Here is a 16,430-nt window from a genome sequence, read left to right on the forward strand (position 1 = left end):
CAGTATAGTTTGAGGTTAATCAGGGCGTTCCCTCTGCCTACTCCCCAAGTACACATCCCTGTGCATCTAATCCTTGCCACCTAGTTTCAAAAAAATACTACAGGACAAAACTCAACAAGAAATATGACGTTCCAACAATATACATAGACGGCTCTTGCACACATTTTCACTTGCTTGTGAGTGATGTTGATCTCAGACCGTCACCGGGCTACAATCTGCATGTCTGATCACTGCACCTCTCCTCCAGGCTGCTCAGGAATCACCAGTAAAGTAACACGTTCTGTTTTTTCTGCCCCTCTCTTCTACTCTCTTCTTTGTTTGTCTTCACTCTTTTGTTTCCACCTTCACATCTTCATCCTATCCCCTCCGGTCTTTATTTATAACACCCCTGTGCTTCCCCTTCCTCCCTATATCCTTTCCCGCCCCCCCCCACACATGTACCTCTCCACTCTGGGTACATGCACTTGTCTTTGCTGTGGGGATGTTTTGTGTGTGTGTGTGTGGGTGCCCCTGAAGCCCTGCTGCTGTCTGCACCCCCGACAGTGCCCAGCTTCTGCTGCACAGTGGGGGTGGACTGGAAGTCTCTGACCACCCCGGCCTGCCTCCCCCTCACCACGGACTACTTCCCAGACCGGCAGGCGCTGCAGAACGACTACACGGAGGGCTGCTACGACCTGCTGCCCCACAGCGACCTGGAGAGGTAGGAGGCTCCTGTCTGCGGAGAACAGCTCTGTGTATAAGTCTGAGACACTCGTGAGCTGGTCATACATTCACTGTCACAATGCTGTCATTTCATTGAATGGTATGGAGGACATTTTACTTTTCAAATCCCTTTTGGTTCTACTACATTTTATATTTTTATTTTCATGGTTGATTTTTCTACTAAAAGTATTCTGAAAAGAGCCAGTGGACTCAGGTTCGATTGCGGCCTGTGGAACGTTTCTGCATGTCATCACCTGTCGCTCTTTCGAAACCATCAACAACAAAAAAAATCATATATATTTGTATAAATGTATACAAAAGTATAACATTTTTTAGACTACTGGCACTTCTTATGGCACCTTCACATTTCAGGAAAAATAAAACAAAAAGTATTCTAATTTTCAATATGGACCCTATTTCCCCATGTTCTCGTGTCTAAGGCCCGGACACATCAGGCCGACGATGAGCGTCGACACGCCCTACTCAGATTGGTGTGTCCCGCACCGTCGTGTCTTTTCAGCCGTGCCAACACCTTTTCGGCCGAAAACCCACCGATTCGACATGTTGCAGTCGTCCAAAGGCTGTTGGCAAAATAAATCACTCTGATTGGCTGTTCAGCTAGCAAATCAGTGCAGGAGAAGCGAAACGGAAGTGAGGGACCCAAACAAACTATTAAGAAGGCAAATCTGAGATTTCATTTAAAGTGGACCTACCATGCTATATTTGAATAATATATTGTAGGGCCATACCTATATAAGGTATATTTATACGTTTTTTTTTTCAAAATACCAAACAGATCATGTATTTTAGCCATGCCTCATTTCGCTCTCTTTGCTCTCCTCTACCCTGTCTTTGCATGCGCTGCAGCTGAACACGCCCCCTGCAAAGGAGGGGGGCGAGGCACGAGCGTCATGTTACCATGCTGTTACCATGCCACGGCAACCTCTCATTCCCCTGATAGGTGGAGAGTTGGCCATATAGGCGGAGCTCCTCGTCACTGATGTCAGACTATTTTCAAATCTGTATCAGTCTGTATCAGATCCGTTGCAGCCCCGTTTTTAGAGATTTAGGTATGGAGGAAAAGAGAGAGGGTTGTGTTTTCTGACACTTGGTGAGTTCTCTGACACACCGGGGACACGTATTCATGTGTAAAAGACGTACAAAAGTGCATTTTGCATGATAGGTCCCCTTTAACTCCAGCTCTCAACACAGGTTCGGGAAAGCCCCATGAGCTTCTCGCTGTAGAGTGAAAATGGAACGTACACGCTATTTGTTGTTTATTTATATCACGCAGTCTGTTCTTCTTGCCTCGGCTATCACGCAGTCTGTCTTCCGGTTGTTGCCTCTTTTGAATGACGAATACACACTACCGCCGCCTGCTGGTAAGGAGAGTTATTGCCACTCACGCATGCGCAGTTCGTACGTGCTTCTTGGCCGTCGGCTGAAGTCTTTGCGGTGTGGCAAAGACGCAGAGACGCGAGGCGACACAACAGTTGGGGGTCCGTCTGTGTCAGTTCTTTGGTGTCAGCTTGGTGTGTTCGGGCCTTTAAGTGACTAATCACGAAATTGACATAGGCATTATGTTAAGCCATGTTCTTGGAAATCTTTTCTCTACTCATGGAAAACAAACTCTGGCAACACCAGCACTCTCTCAAATATATGTTTCCATCGTTTTACCCCTCTAACAAGTTAGCAGTCGCTACATTTCAAAACATCTCCTTGCAAGAGCCTTTTTAGACACAATGTCACCCAGAAAGGATCATGTTAAAGGTACAAAAAACATGTATTATTTCTCTGCAGGATCCCTTACATTACATTGCATTTAGCTGACGCTTTTATCCAAAGCGACTTACAATAAGTGCGTTCGACCAAGAAGATACAAACTTGAAGAAAACAGAATCACATAAGTACATCAGGCTTCATAGAGCAAAAACATTTCAAGTGCTACTCAACTGGCTTTAGATAAGCCAGCCCTTTATTAGTATATAAGTGCTTTGTTAGTAGTTCTATCGCTCGAGGTGGAGTCGAAAGAGATGAGTTTCAGTCTCCTCCGGAAGGTGTGTGAGCTTTCTGCTGTCCTGATTTCAATGGGGAGCTCATTCCACCATCTTGGAGCCAGGATAGCAAACCCACGTGTTCCTGCTGATGGGAACTTGGGTCCCCCTTCGCAGCGATGGTGCAGCGAGCCGTTTGGTTGATGCAGAGCGTAGTGCACGTGCTGGGGTGTACGGTTTAACCATGTCCTGGATGTAGGAAGGGCCAGATCCATTCGCAGCATGGTACGCAAGTACCAGTGTCTTGAAGTGGATTCTAGCAGTTACCGGAAGCCAGTGAAGTGAGCGGAGGAGCGGAGTGGTGTGGGAACATTCAGGAAGGTTGAAGACCAGACGAGCCGCTGCATTCTGGATGAGCTGCAGAGGTCGGATGGCACATGCAGGTAGACCAGCCAGGAGGGAGTTGCAGTAGTCTAGGCGTGAGGTGACGAGAGCCTGGACCAGAACCTGCGTCGATTTCTGGGTCAGCTGTGGGCGTATCCTCCTGATGTTGTAGAGCGTGTATCTGCAGCAGCGGGTTGTAGCAGCGATGTTTGCAGTGAAGGACAGGTTGTTATCTAGGGTCACACCCAGAGTCCTTGCAGTCTGAGTCGGGGAAACAACAGAGGGGCCGATGTTGATCGTCAGGTCAAGAGTGGGACAATCTTTTCCCGGAAGGAAAAGCAGTTCAGTCTTGTCAAGGTTGAGCTTGAGGTGATGATCAGACATCCACTGAGAGATGTCAGCTGGACGAGCAGAGATGCGAGCGACGACCTGGGTCTCTGAGCGGGGGAAGGGCAGGACTCATTGGGTGTAGCAGTGGTAGCAGTGGTATGAAAAACCATGCGGGCTAATGACAGATCCGAGCGAGTTTGTGTACAGGGAGAAGAGGAGGGGACCAAGAACAGAGCCCTGAGGGACCCCTGTAGTTAATTGACAAGGGTCGGACTCGGACCCTCTCCAAGTTACCCTGTAGGTACGGTCTTTGAGGTATGAGGTGAGGAGGGAAAGTGCAGAGCCTGAAACTCCAAGTTCTTGGAGAGAGTGAAGGAGGATCTGATGATTGCATTTCCCTAATGTTGTCGGGTACTTAATATCAATTCTGAGCCTGTTGGAGGCAATAATGTGCACATTTAGTGGACATACATACTATTGCCTCATTGGATATCAGTTCAGCCCGTTCAGCAGCTACAGCTCCATTAGTCACTTAGATGAAAATAAATGGGAAAATAGGGTCCAAGTTGAAAATGACAGAAATTACACTTTGATCAATCGTTATAGGACGCTAGGATTGAGGATCAATAAAATCATTGGGGAAAACACTGGTATAAAGAAGAAAATACAGCATTAGCTTTCATAAAGTTCACATGATTAACTAGGGTTAGTGCATCTATAAAAATAAATGTTTTACCTGCTAGGCAGAATCATCAATTATGTTCCTTTGAAAACAACCAAGCTAATAACAACTCAAGTGTCTTTGAGCATTAGGAAAGCCATATAAAAATCCCATATATTATTATTATTATTATGAATAAAAGGTAATACGAGTCATATGAGTTTTCCTGTCCAAATGATCAAGTGTCGATGTGTTTCCAGGCGTGAAGATGAAGCCCCGGTGATGAGTGCGGTTCAGGTGTTTGAGGAGTTCATCTGTCAGAGGTTGATGCAGGGCTACCAGATCATCGTGCAGCCCAACAACAGGAAGCCGCAGCCGCCCGCCAACACCCCGCTGGGCAGCAGCCCGCTCTACTCCAGGGGTGAGCTCATGTTTCATTTAACTTGCTGTCTACATCTATTTATTTCAAATCCTTAAAATGTCAAGATTGTCTACCGTGTTCTCACACCAAAGTGATCTTACTTTATTATTATTATTTCAGATTTAGCTTGTGATTAGGTACTTCTAAGTTGTTAGTATAGAGTTCATGTTGTAGAACATTAATGCCACAAACTGTCTCATGTGGCATTCATTTCCTGGTTGTGTGTCCTCGTCCTCCTCTGGATTTAGGTCTGGTGTCTCTGCGGCGGGCCGAGGTGGAGGAGACGGTGTACTGGCTCAGTATGGGTCGGACCTTCCATAAAGTTTGCCTCAAAGACAAGATCATCACTGTCACTCGCTACCTGCCCAAGTGAGTACCCCCAACCCCAAAGAACTCTGCAAGGCTGCATTATGTTCCCATGTGGAACCTCTCAAATAGAGAATAAGTATCTCCACTCACGTGTCCCATCCTGTATGAAAACACAACACTCACAGTAAAACAATTAAGTTGTCTTTTAAAAAAGTGAAAAGGATTTAAAGTGGAGAGAATTTAAAGAAGAGATGAAGCCTTCATTTTTAACAGTTTTAGTTTTTAAGTCAGACCCGCGGATTCCTGTTTTAGCCAATTCAAAATGTCTCTCTGTAAAAACATTATTATTATAAATTATAGCAGAGAGTATATTAAAAATGTTGTAACCTTTTTCATGGAAAATGGACTATTATCTTGTCTCTAAAACTGCACAGCATTACAGGACATTTCTTTTTGCAGTTTCTCCACAACTTATTTTTGCGAGAATACGTTTCGTCATCTCCACTCACAATGCAGAACTTCAACACCAGTGGCGAGCCGTGACTTTTATACCTAGGCCCTCTGACCCCCCGAGGCCCGGGGTGCAAAACGCATCAATGACAGCGACCCTCCACCACACAAAACAACACCATTTATATAAACACCTATCATGACAGGGCTCCCACAGCCAAGTAGCAATTACACATGAATGAAGTCGGCACGGCGGCCCGCATTGAACATGACTTAGGCCTACCTTTGATGATAATCACTGAAACACAAAGTCCATCCTCCTGTCCTTCTGGATGAAGCACTTGTGGGTCATGCAGCTGATCCTTTGCCACTCCAGTTTATCATTGGAACTCAATCTTGAAAATGACTCGGTTAATAATTTCGCAACGGTGTCATCACTATCACTGAAGTGAGCCATCATGAACGAACTTATGCTAATCATAAATCTATTGATCATAAATCTATCGATCATAAATCTATCGTTTAGATTTATGATTCGAAAATAATAAAAGTAGGGTAGACATGTGGATATTATCCGTCTGAACAAAACGTGCATTTATCTAACAGGTTCGTTCCACAGACCTTATCGAGCTATCGATTTATTCCAAAATCCTCTGGAGAAATCCTGTTGCTTTCTGTGGAGGGAATCCGAGCGAAGCTTACTTCCGGGTTTTAGGACGCGTCACTGCACCACTTGCATAGACCTCACAGCGGGCGGAACTTGTCATAAAGTCCTCGAAAATAAAGCCCGCCCATTTAGAGGGACGATATGATTGGTCAATTGTACTGTCATTTGACATTACTCTCTCTGAGTTACTATAGCTGGCCCTCTGTGACTTCACAGCAGGACAGTATGGTTTGGTCCACACAGCGGCGTGCGTTGAAGCTTGCCGGTGGGCGTGTCTGAAACTCGACCAACAACCAATCACATGAATCTCCCGCCCCTGACACACAAGCAGCGGTTTGATTGGCATACTGGTTTGATTGGCATACTGGCATATGATTCGATTGGCTGACGCTTCAGCAGAGGCTTCAAAAGTTGAACATTTCTCAACTTTTGCCACTGTGTTGAAAGCTTCACCATTCACTTGGAATGGGGTGACGCCACTTTTCGCCGAACTGCATTGTGGGAAGCGGAGCGTTGCTGGCGTGGCTCGCTGCAAAAGTTGAGAAATGTTCAACTTTTGAAGCTTCGGTGGAAGCGTCAGCCAATCAAATCCTGTTTATGCAAATCTGCCAGTACAAGCGCTAGCCAATCAAACCGCGTGTATGCTGGGAGAGACACACCGCAGGTCATTTCCTCATATTCCAAAAAATGGAGGAGAAATTAATTATAGCGGTAGGGAATCACCCGGTCTTGTACGGTCAGTCCCTCTTCACCTACCGGGATACAAACCGGAGGAGCCAGGCATGGAGGGAGGTGGCAGAGACAGTGGGGGAAACTGGTAGGTTTTCGCCTGTTTGGGGGGCGGGAGATTCATGTGATTGGTTGTTGGTTGCGTTGCTCGCGAGAACTCCCCAAGCTTCAGACACGCCCACCGCCAAGCTTAAACGCACGCCGCTGTGTGGACGGGTCGTAACTCGCAGAAAGGGCCAGGCGAGGTTCTTTCATTTAACCCTTCACATTCAAACAGAAACTGAAAAGGCAGATTCATAGGATTTATGTTATTTTAAATACAATTAAATCAAATTATTTTTGGTAAAACTAATGGAAAATATAACTAAAGAGATGTTATTTTTTTAATGTTTTCAATTTTATTTTTATTTTGAATATCTTAAGCCCAGAGAGGGCCTAGAGGGCCCTGACGGCTCGCCACTGTTCAACACTGAGGGAAAGCTGCTTCTGTAATTTAGCTGCCTCAACCTCAGTCTACTGTGTGTGTGAGGGAGGAAATGTCTTCCGGTGCTAGTAGAGCCTCGCAGATGGGGGTGCTGCCCCCTCAGCACCCCCCCCCCCCCCTTCCCATTCGCGCTGTCTCCCCACGCAGCAAGCAGGAAATGAACCCAGCTCACACTGTCCGCTCCTCGCAGCAGCGAGCCGCGCAACGTCCCGCCAACACGGCACCCAGACCCCACGCAGCATTCTCGTCTGTTTGTCATTACTGGTGTCATTTTCTGGTTGCTAACGCCATGGTAACACATAATCGCTGATGTTCCGCTGTAACGGTGGTGGACTCATCAGAACAGAGTGGGCGAGCTGACCAATCAGAGACCAGTGGGCTCACAGGGAGGTAGGTAGGTAGGGAGGGGGGGGGGGGGGGCAGGAGCTCCAACAAGGCGTGTAGGACAGAGAGTGAATACACAGACTGTACAGAGATGCTGTGAGAAACCAATGGGAGTTTGGAACATTGAACAATGTGAATCTATTCTAGTCGACTCAACAATGGAATTATGATCAGTAGAAATGGCCATGACACGGGACCTTTAAGTGTTTTTCCCTGCATGTCATCCCTCATCTCTATCCCCTGTCATCTGACTACTATCAATATATAATACAAAAGACAACAATGTAAAAGTGTGTGTGTGTGTGTGTGTGTGTGTGTGTGTGTGTGTGTGTGTGTGTGTGTGTGTGTGTGTGTGTGTGTGTGTGTGTGTGTGTGTGTGTGTGTGTGTGTGTGTGTGTGTGTGTGTGTGTGTGTGTGTGTGTGTGTGTGTGTGTGTGTGTGTGTGTGTGTGTGTGTGTGTGTGTGTGTGTGTGTGTGTGTGTGTGTGTGTGTGTGTGTGTGTGTGTGTGTGTGTTAGGTACCCGTACGAGTCTGCACTGATTCAGTACAGCTACAGTCTGTGTCCTCCACACTCTGATGCTCAGTTTGGGTCCTGCTGGGTGGAGTTTGGCCATGAGAGGCTGGAGGAGTACAAGTGGAACTACCTGGATCAGTACATCTGCTCCGCAGGCTCTGAGGACTTCAGGTGCACACAAACACTGACACAGCATGTGTTTCTTTTTTACAGCTTAATGTTAATGGAAATGTTATAATTATGTCTTATTATTAGTTTTTAATGTATATTTTAAACCTCCTGTCATGCTCTTTTCTCCTCCCTTACTTTGCTGTTCCCAAAAAACCATGAATCATCACCCTTTGTAAACAGTGTCAGACTACTGGTGTATCTGATTACCTACATTGAATATCCAAAGAATAGACACTGAAAATGTATTCCAAAAACCACAGGGTTGCCATTCATTTCCTATGACCGGGAACACCATGACATTACATGCCATTGTTAGACGCTTTTATCCAAAGCAACTTGCATACATTCAGCACTGTGGACAATCCCCACAGGAGCAATGTGGGGTGAAGTGTCTCAGGGACACAACGACATGCTGACTGCAGTGGGACTCAAACTTGCTATCCCCTGATTCGAAAGTCCAGCACTACCCACTGAGCCACAGCCTCCCATAAGTGTTACAAAGTTGACTAACCCACTCAAAGTTCAATGAAAGTGTTGATCAGTAATTGTATATGTTCCAATGCCTACTGTGGAGCAGTGCTTCTCAAAGTGTGGTCCGCGGACCACTGGTAGTCCGTGAGCGCCCCCTAGTGGTCCGTGAGTATATTGGTAACATTTCATATTTGAAATAAATAAATATATTTAAGTTTTCCGCACCCTCGCGGGAATATCTCCGCAATGGAGCGAGCTTAAGTTTCACTTTCGATTGCATGATATAGCCCAGCGCAACACCTTCATCACACATGTTGCCACTTGTTTGTACCATTATCAGGCGATTTGTAATCTGTTCTAGAAAAACGATGTGGTTTTTTATATTTGTGGAGTTAGGTGGTCCGCGAGTGTTTTTCTATTGGTTAAGTGTCCTTGGTATGAAAAGGTTTGAGAAACACTGCTGTGGAGGATATCATAAGGCCTTGAAGCAATCAAATGTAAAACACAATATGAAAGTAGGTAAATGGTCAGATATGAACCGGACACGACAGGTGTATTGGTTTCATTATCAAAATAACACTATATAAACCCCTGTATCAATTTTCTTTTGTTTTTTTCTTTTAATATGTTTTCCGAAAAATTTCTTTGTTTAAAATGAATCCAAAAATATTACTCCATAATAACCATTTTTGTATATCTGCTGATAGAAAAAGAATCCCACTGTTCTGCAAAGGGTGCAGCCTTGTGCTCTTCGTCACTGTGCTTCTCTCCTGCCTCCACAGTCTGATCGACTCCCTGAAGTTCTGGAGGACTCGCTTCCTCCTGCTGCCGGCAGGGGGAGCGAGGCGGGTGGCGGATGGGGAGGGTCACTGGGATGTGTATGGGGAGGGGGCAGCTTCTGGGAATGGAGGCAACGGGGACTGGGTCCTGCTGGACGGCTTCATCCGCTTCCTGGAGGGTCTCAACCGCATCCGGAGGAGACACCGCTCCGACAGGATCATCAGGGTGAGCCTCCCTCTGACAGCATGTTCCATCAAACTCATCCCCTCACACTTTGCTTTGTATCTACTTTAAATGCATTTAGTCAAAAGTCTAAAGTCAAATTGTACTTAATGTCATTGATACTTTTTCTCCCAGGTCTCGTTTTTTTATTGCATTTTATTTATTGTTGTTTTATAAAAGCTTTAGAGCAGAGGTAGCCAACACGGTGCATGTTCTAAAAATAGCTCGCCAAGCAAATCCAAAATGTATAAAATACACAAAACAAAAAAGGAAATGTAATTAAAAGAATCTACCCTATGCATAAAGGAAACCTAAATCATAGCGAACTCTATCTACTTACTACAACTCTATATCTATCTAACACCCCTCCTCCCCCCACCCCACAATGAATATCGACCAATCACGTTCTTGCTTGATTTGCGGGACCAGCGTTGCAGTCGGGAAGAAAAGCAATGTGCACCTCCCCGCTGGTTTCCCTTCTGGCAGCATCTGCACATCGGCCCCATTGAACAGCCTATCATGCCAGATACAGCACATGAGGGGCAGAGCTTTCTCTGTGTGTTGTAACTTGCTTATATATTTATTCCACTTGACGCACACACACGGCGTAATCTCCACTGGGGACAGGGGGGGGGGGACATGTCCCCCGCACTTTTCGAAATCCCGTTTGTGTCCCCCCCACTTTACAAATGTTTATTTATTTATTTTTTAACGCAAGCTGTCATCGCCACGGAGGAGCACACAGCCTCTGAGAGAGAGAGAGAGAACCTTTATCTATTTAATATAGATAAAGTAAGAAATCATTCCAATGTGTACTAGTGTAAAACAGTTTAAAAGGAGAGTGATTAGTAAAATATACATAAATAAAAAGAAAGAATTCTAACATAAGATAAGAATAAACAAGTTTAAATGATTTGTTATTGGTTGTGATCATATTCTAAAGATGTTTGGATTATTGAAAAGTATACAGCTCCCTTTCATCGAGTGTTGAGAGCTGGATCCATACATGTATGTGTGTGCTCGAAGTGCACCAGATTGATGCATTAACTTCAACATTTATAAAAAAAAAGGAGGTGAGGGCCACCCCCAAATAAAGCCGTTTAAAATTATTTAATTGCATACATTTTCTTTTAGTAAACACTGCAAACGGGTCCCACAGACCCAAACAGCACACACAGGTTAAAGGTCAGCATATAATGTTAAAATGTGCTAAATATATACACTGCAAAAAACAACAAAAAGAGGAGTAAAAGTAGCTCACGACTTGTTTTGTCTTTGAAAGTAGCTCTCATCCTAGAAAAGGTCGGTGACCCCTGCTCCAGAGGCTACTTCAACTACTTGAATGTCCGGGCTATTGGCCGTGCTGGCACCACTGTGTTGTCGTCCCCTCACTCCCTGCTACAGTTCAGCTTAGTTAGGAAACAATTAGTCGATTAAACACCCATTTTAATATCATTGAATTGTCATTTAAAAGAATACTAATCATTCAATGGTGCAGGCGGTTTTATGACGCAGTAAACTGAGCAGTTGGTCAGCCAAAAGAAGTCATTTAGAAAATGGTGTTTTTTGGCTCTCTTCTGACATTTTTCTGTTATAAAAATGATTTTGAAATGTAAAAATAGCTAAGATATGTATACGTTTCAGCACTATATCATTGAATGTGCCTCTTGTATCAAATCACCTCGCAGAAGCCTGCAGACATTTGCAGACAGCCCTGGGACATGTTTCAAATGTGTCCCTGCTGAAGTTTCCAATCGAACGCAAATGAAGTCTTCAAATGATCAAATGAAGTATTGGCTTAAAAAATATGCATTGATCTAGGACAATAATACCGCTGAACATGGGGCATCTCTTAACATTTGAATTCCAGCATCTTTCGCTTAAGAGGACTCTCCCTCTGTTCCTTTCCTCCCAGCAGAAGGGCACCTCAATGAAAGGCCTGCAGGTCACCAGTCCTCTCCCAGCGTACCCCCCTGAGCCTCTGGTGCCCCCACAGGGGAAGAAAGGCACTTCAGCCTTATCAGCCTTACTGGAGATGGAGCAGAACCAGAAGTGAGTGTCTCCTGCCAGACCAGCGTGTTGATGATGATGATGATGATGATGATGATGATGATGATGATGATGATGATGATGATGATGATGATGATGATGATGATGATGATGATGATGATGATGAGAGCAAGCTTCATGAAGCTTTCAAGGTTGGGTTTGTAAAGGGTTCGTTTCTCTTGTTTCATTCACCAGTGGTGTAAAGTGACTAAGTACATTTACTTAAGTACAATTTTGATAGAATTGTACATTTCCTGCTACTTTGTACTTCTACCCTACTACAATTCAGAGGTAAATGGTGTACTTTTACTCCACTACATCAAATCAAATCAAGTTTTATTTATATAGCACATTTACAAACGATTTTTGGTGGAGCCAAAGTGCTGTACATAAAATAAAAATAGCCTACAGTAGAGACACTTTACAGCAAATACAACAGCTCAGATTGTTCAGAATATCAGTATGAGAAAAACGACACCCTCTGTCCTTAGACCCTCTGTCCTTAGACCCTCTGTCCTTAGACCCTCTGTCCTTAGACCCTCACATCGTACAAGGAAACACTTCCAGAGAAAACTCCACAGTTTAAAGGGGAACAAATGGGAGAAACCTCACATGTATTTAATACCTTCAGTTACTCTACATATTTGGATTAATAATGTGAAATATAATCAACACTTAAATCAGACTTTAGTTAAAGAGTAAAAGAGGCAGATGTGACCTCTCAAGAAAGTGATCGTTGACGCACTGATTTCAGTTTTGGAATAATATTAAACAATGAAACAAGTTGTATTTCCATGTAATCCACTGATATCGCCTTCAGAGGAAACTTTTCATTTAGCTGACGCTTTTATTACTGCATTCGCTTCACTTCAAGCCAAATCTTTTGTTAGTGCTGCGTACCGAAGTTTTTTATTTTTATATTTTGTTTAGATGCCGTTGAAACAGATGGTTTTTGGTCTGCGGCGGAAGATGTGTAAACTCTCTTCTGTCCTGATATCAATGGGGAGCTCATTCCACAAACTTGGGGCCAGGATAGCAAACAGGCGTGTTTTTGTTGAGGTGTACCTGGGTCCCACTCGCAGTGAGGGAGCAGCAAGCTGATTGGCCGATGCAGAGCGAAGTGCAGTTCCGGGATTACTCGACCCATGCTCTGGCCCAGGAGTTCAACACTTTTAATCCCTATCTGGTCGGATCAGATTTGGATTTTGGGGAGTTCAAAACCAAAAAACAGGATTAGGATCACTTTGATATCAGATCAGATCAGGAAATCCAATCCAAGCTTTAATCTGGATCAAATCTTCAAAACAGGTAGTTCAAACCGACAACACAGGATTGGGATCAGTTTAATCCCAAAAAACTGGATTATCCTGATCCCACCAGAGGGGTGGATTTCCAGTGGATTACCAGAGCAAAATGTACTGTACAATTTATTTTAAAATATGTTTCAATTTAAAAGTGGCAAAGTTTGTTAACTGAAATAATACACCATTTTTAGCCTTCATGGGAAATACATTGTATTTTTTCCATTTTTGCTCACGTTTGTGGCCTGTTTTGTTTTCCACCAAATGTCGATGACATAAATGTTTATGCTCATAAAAGTATCACAGCAAATATTGTCAATCATAAATGTAATTTAGATTAAAGTAAAAATATCTTCAACAAAAAAAAAGTCCATCATCTGTCATCACCTTTCAAAAGTAATTGCGGACAATAGATGTCTCTGCAATGTGGTCTTTTGTCTTCCTTGTATTATTTTTTATATCCACTAGATGGCGCTCGGTAGGATTAAAGCACTGATATTCAGGATCTAGTCATCTTGAAAAATCGTAATCTGGATCAGGGTGATCCTATTCTGAATTGCTTTGAACTCCAGGGACAACATTTGTCCGATTTGTCCCTGGATCACAAAAAATGGGATTTCAAAATCTGATCGGATCTGATTGAGATTAAAAGTGTTGAACTCTTGGGCCCTGAAGACTCGGCAGAGCAGGTGACATCACGAATGTTTCTGTTGGAGCTTGAAAATAACCACATTCCCTCTGCTTCCTGTCAGGACTCTGGAGGAGCAGCAGGCAAAGCCCACCTCAGCTGTCGGTGACCCCTCAGGTGTTACCACAGCCCCCACCTATGTAGACAGCCCCCGCAAGGTGAGCATCAGAACACGTTGTTTCAGCTCCGCTGACCCGTCTGCAGCAGCTTTCTGGTTTCAAAGGTTCTTCTTTGCTGGTGCTTTGGTTTGGGGGCTCTGCTCTGGTTTCTCTCATTCCATCTGCACCCCCCCCCCCCCCCCCCCCCCCCCCCCCGCTCTGTTCATGCTGGGTTTGATTCTGGGTTCCGTTCTTCCTGTGCTGGCAGGACGCTGCCTTTATTTTGGATTTTATACGTAGCCCTCGCTCCTCCTACATCTATCACTCTCAGGTCAGTAATGAGCTCGTGTGTGCGTGTGTGCGTGTGTGTGTGTGTGCGTGTGTGTGTGTGTGTGTGTGTGTGTGTGTGTGTGTGTGTGTGTGTGTGTGTGTGTGTGTGTGTGTGTGTGTGTGTGTGTGTGTGTGTGTGTGTGTGTGTGTGTGTGTGTGTGTGTGTGTGTGTGTGTGTGTGTGTGTGTGTGTGCTGTAGCTCTTCTAACTGCTCTCTATTGCTGCATGAGCATCGTGTGTACTGTAGTGCATGCTCTGTGCCGTAGTGCATGCTCTGTGCCGTAGTGCATGCTCTGTGCCGTAGTGCATGCTAGTAGGTAGTGACACTGTAAACTCTCACACCAGGATCACATTACTCCAGCCTTGTGCGTGGATGGATCTGTCTGCAGTCCCCCACAGTGAGGATATGTAGGCGTTAAATACTTTCAGTCAGTTGCCAGGTGAATTACTTATTGTGCTGCATTGCTCCTTTTCCAATTGTATATCTACGCATACTGTAAAGTCAATTAAAAAGTGCATTTTGGATTATCGAACATGGTCAGGCCTCAACGAGTGAAAGTCATGAGGAAGCAGGAATTGTACAGATTTTCAGAGAAAAATAGGAATCAAAGACACTAAGTTGGATCCGCTCAGGTCCAAGAGGGCCCGTAGGTAGGTAGGTACAGTGTTATATCAAAACGTGTTCTGTGAAGGTAAGTGGCATATATCCTGAAGTCAGTGTTCTCCAAGCACGTTCTGTGATCCTGGTGTTACTCACATGCACCCGCTCCTGTTTCCATGTCTGACAGCAGGATTGAGTTAGTTCATATAGTGTTTCTCTACTCCCCTGTAATTCATTCATTCAGGTAGATTTGTTTCATTTATGCAGCTTTTGAGATATCTGTCTTTAAGGTTTCTGCCTCTCTTATACAATGGATATACAGTACGTGATTTAGTCTGTGGTGATTACCATTCTTAAAAATGACAACTTGAAAAGAATCAACACCATTATTTCCTCTCCTGGGGATAAACACAGGATACAGAGTGCTCTGTTCATTATCCCAGATGAACAGCCACGCCTTCTGGAAAAGGTGCATCTTTGTGTTAATGCTGTAAGCAGCACAAGCTGAATCAGTTCTCCGACACTGAATGTGTGTGGTGGCAGAAATCTGTCAGATACTGTATTTCAACCCTGGATAAGAACTGTCTGCATGTCTGAATAACACAAGATGTAAATAAGAAATGTTCTAGGGAATCCTTCAAAGCATACTCAATGCAACAGCTAATTATGTGGAGTACTTTTACTGTGTAGTTACCTGCTGAATCCAGCGAGGCTGCAGATAAAGGAGTCCAGGCAGCAGCAGCAGGAGCAGCAGCAGCAGCGCCCCCTGCAGGAGAGGCTGCAGCAGGCAGCACTGTAGACACCAGGTAACATCTCCCTCTATGCTGCAGGGATAAGTATTATTGTATTTTTTATTTTTAAGAGCACATTAGTTAACATGAAAAGGCCATGTGCATAAGCACTGACAAATACACATGAGCCGATTTAAACACATGAGCTCAATTAGAGCTCATGTGCACAATTAAAAACACACTAATACAAACCAAAAAACACAACAGACACATATGCATATACCTAGGTTAAGATAATTACAAAAACAATGACCTACTTCATTACTACAAAACTACATTTGTGACGGAGAACAGATATTATGAGTATTACCATCAAATCAGACTTTAATACATTTGGACTGAAGCACTCTTTGTGGTAAAATAAAAACAAAGTTTAATCCCTGATCAAATGTACGTTAGACTAGAGGATCTTGAACATATTCTCTTCAGTGATCGTTAGGGATGGGTATCGTTAGGATTTTATCGATACAGATACTGCTTATCGATACAGGTATTTTTCTATACTCTTATCGATACCTTTCAATAATTTGGTGCTCAAAATTATAGACATGATTACAAGATGTGAAGATTAAACAACAGTCATTTTATTGTAATTTATTTGTGTTTATTATTTAATGTAACTTTTTCAATGTCATACCAAGCAGGTATGAGTGTGTACAGTGTTTCTCTGGAAGGGGGGCGGTAATTAGGGGCAGTTCATAAATCCATGTAAACATGACCATTATTCAGTTAAAACGAGACGCTCCGTGCGCACCTCCTTAACCGGAATTATAATCCGTTTATTTTTTATAATTGTAATGATGGATTATCAGTAATCATTTTAAAGTTACACAGAGACATTGGATTAACCGTTGTTATGCCCTTGAACACAACTTTTGATCACAAAACAGCAAAGGTAA

General features: G+C 43.9%; 1 protein-coding gene across 6 annotated transcripts in view; it reads left to right on the plus strand.

The window, feature by feature from the left end:
• depdc5 (DEP domain containing 5, GATOR1 subcomplex subunit) overlaps positions 1 to 16,430 on the plus strand; it is a 74,265-nt gene that overhangs the window by 27,288 nt on the left and 30,547 nt on the right. For 3 of the 6 annotated variants that reach the window (XM_034103696.1, XM_034103699.1, XM_034103701.2), the window contains 9 exons: positions 517 to 700; positions 4,332 to 4,492; positions 4,741 to 4,861; positions 8,033 to 8,200; positions 9,454 to 9,676; positions 11,589 to 11,725; positions 13,776 to 13,869; positions 14,078 to 14,140; positions 15,431 to 15,546. In XM_034103696.1, coding sequence (XP_033959587.1) covers positions 517 to 700; positions 4,332 to 4,492; positions 4,741 to 4,861; positions 8,033 to 8,200; positions 9,454 to 9,676; positions 11,589 to 11,725; positions 13,776 to 13,869; positions 14,078 to 14,140; positions 15,431 to 15,546 — 1,267 coding nt within the window. The remainder of the gene's footprint in view (positions 1 to 516; positions 701 to 4,331; positions 4,493 to 4,740; positions 4,862 to 8,032; positions 8,201 to 9,453; positions 9,677 to 11,588; positions 11,726 to 13,775; positions 13,870 to 14,077; positions 14,141 to 15,430; positions 15,547 to 16,430) is intronic. The other 3 variants (XM_034103697.1, XM_034103698.1, XM_034103700.1) reach the window with 3 other exon arrangements.

This window comes from Pseudochaenichthys georgianus, chromosome 17 (genome assembly GCF_902827115.2).
Source record: "Pseudochaenichthys georgianus chromosome 17, fPseGeo1.2, whole genome shotgun sequence".
Taxonomy (NCBI): domain Eukaryota; kingdom Metazoa; phylum Chordata; class Actinopteri; order Perciformes; family Channichthyidae; genus Pseudochaenichthys; species Pseudochaenichthys georgianus.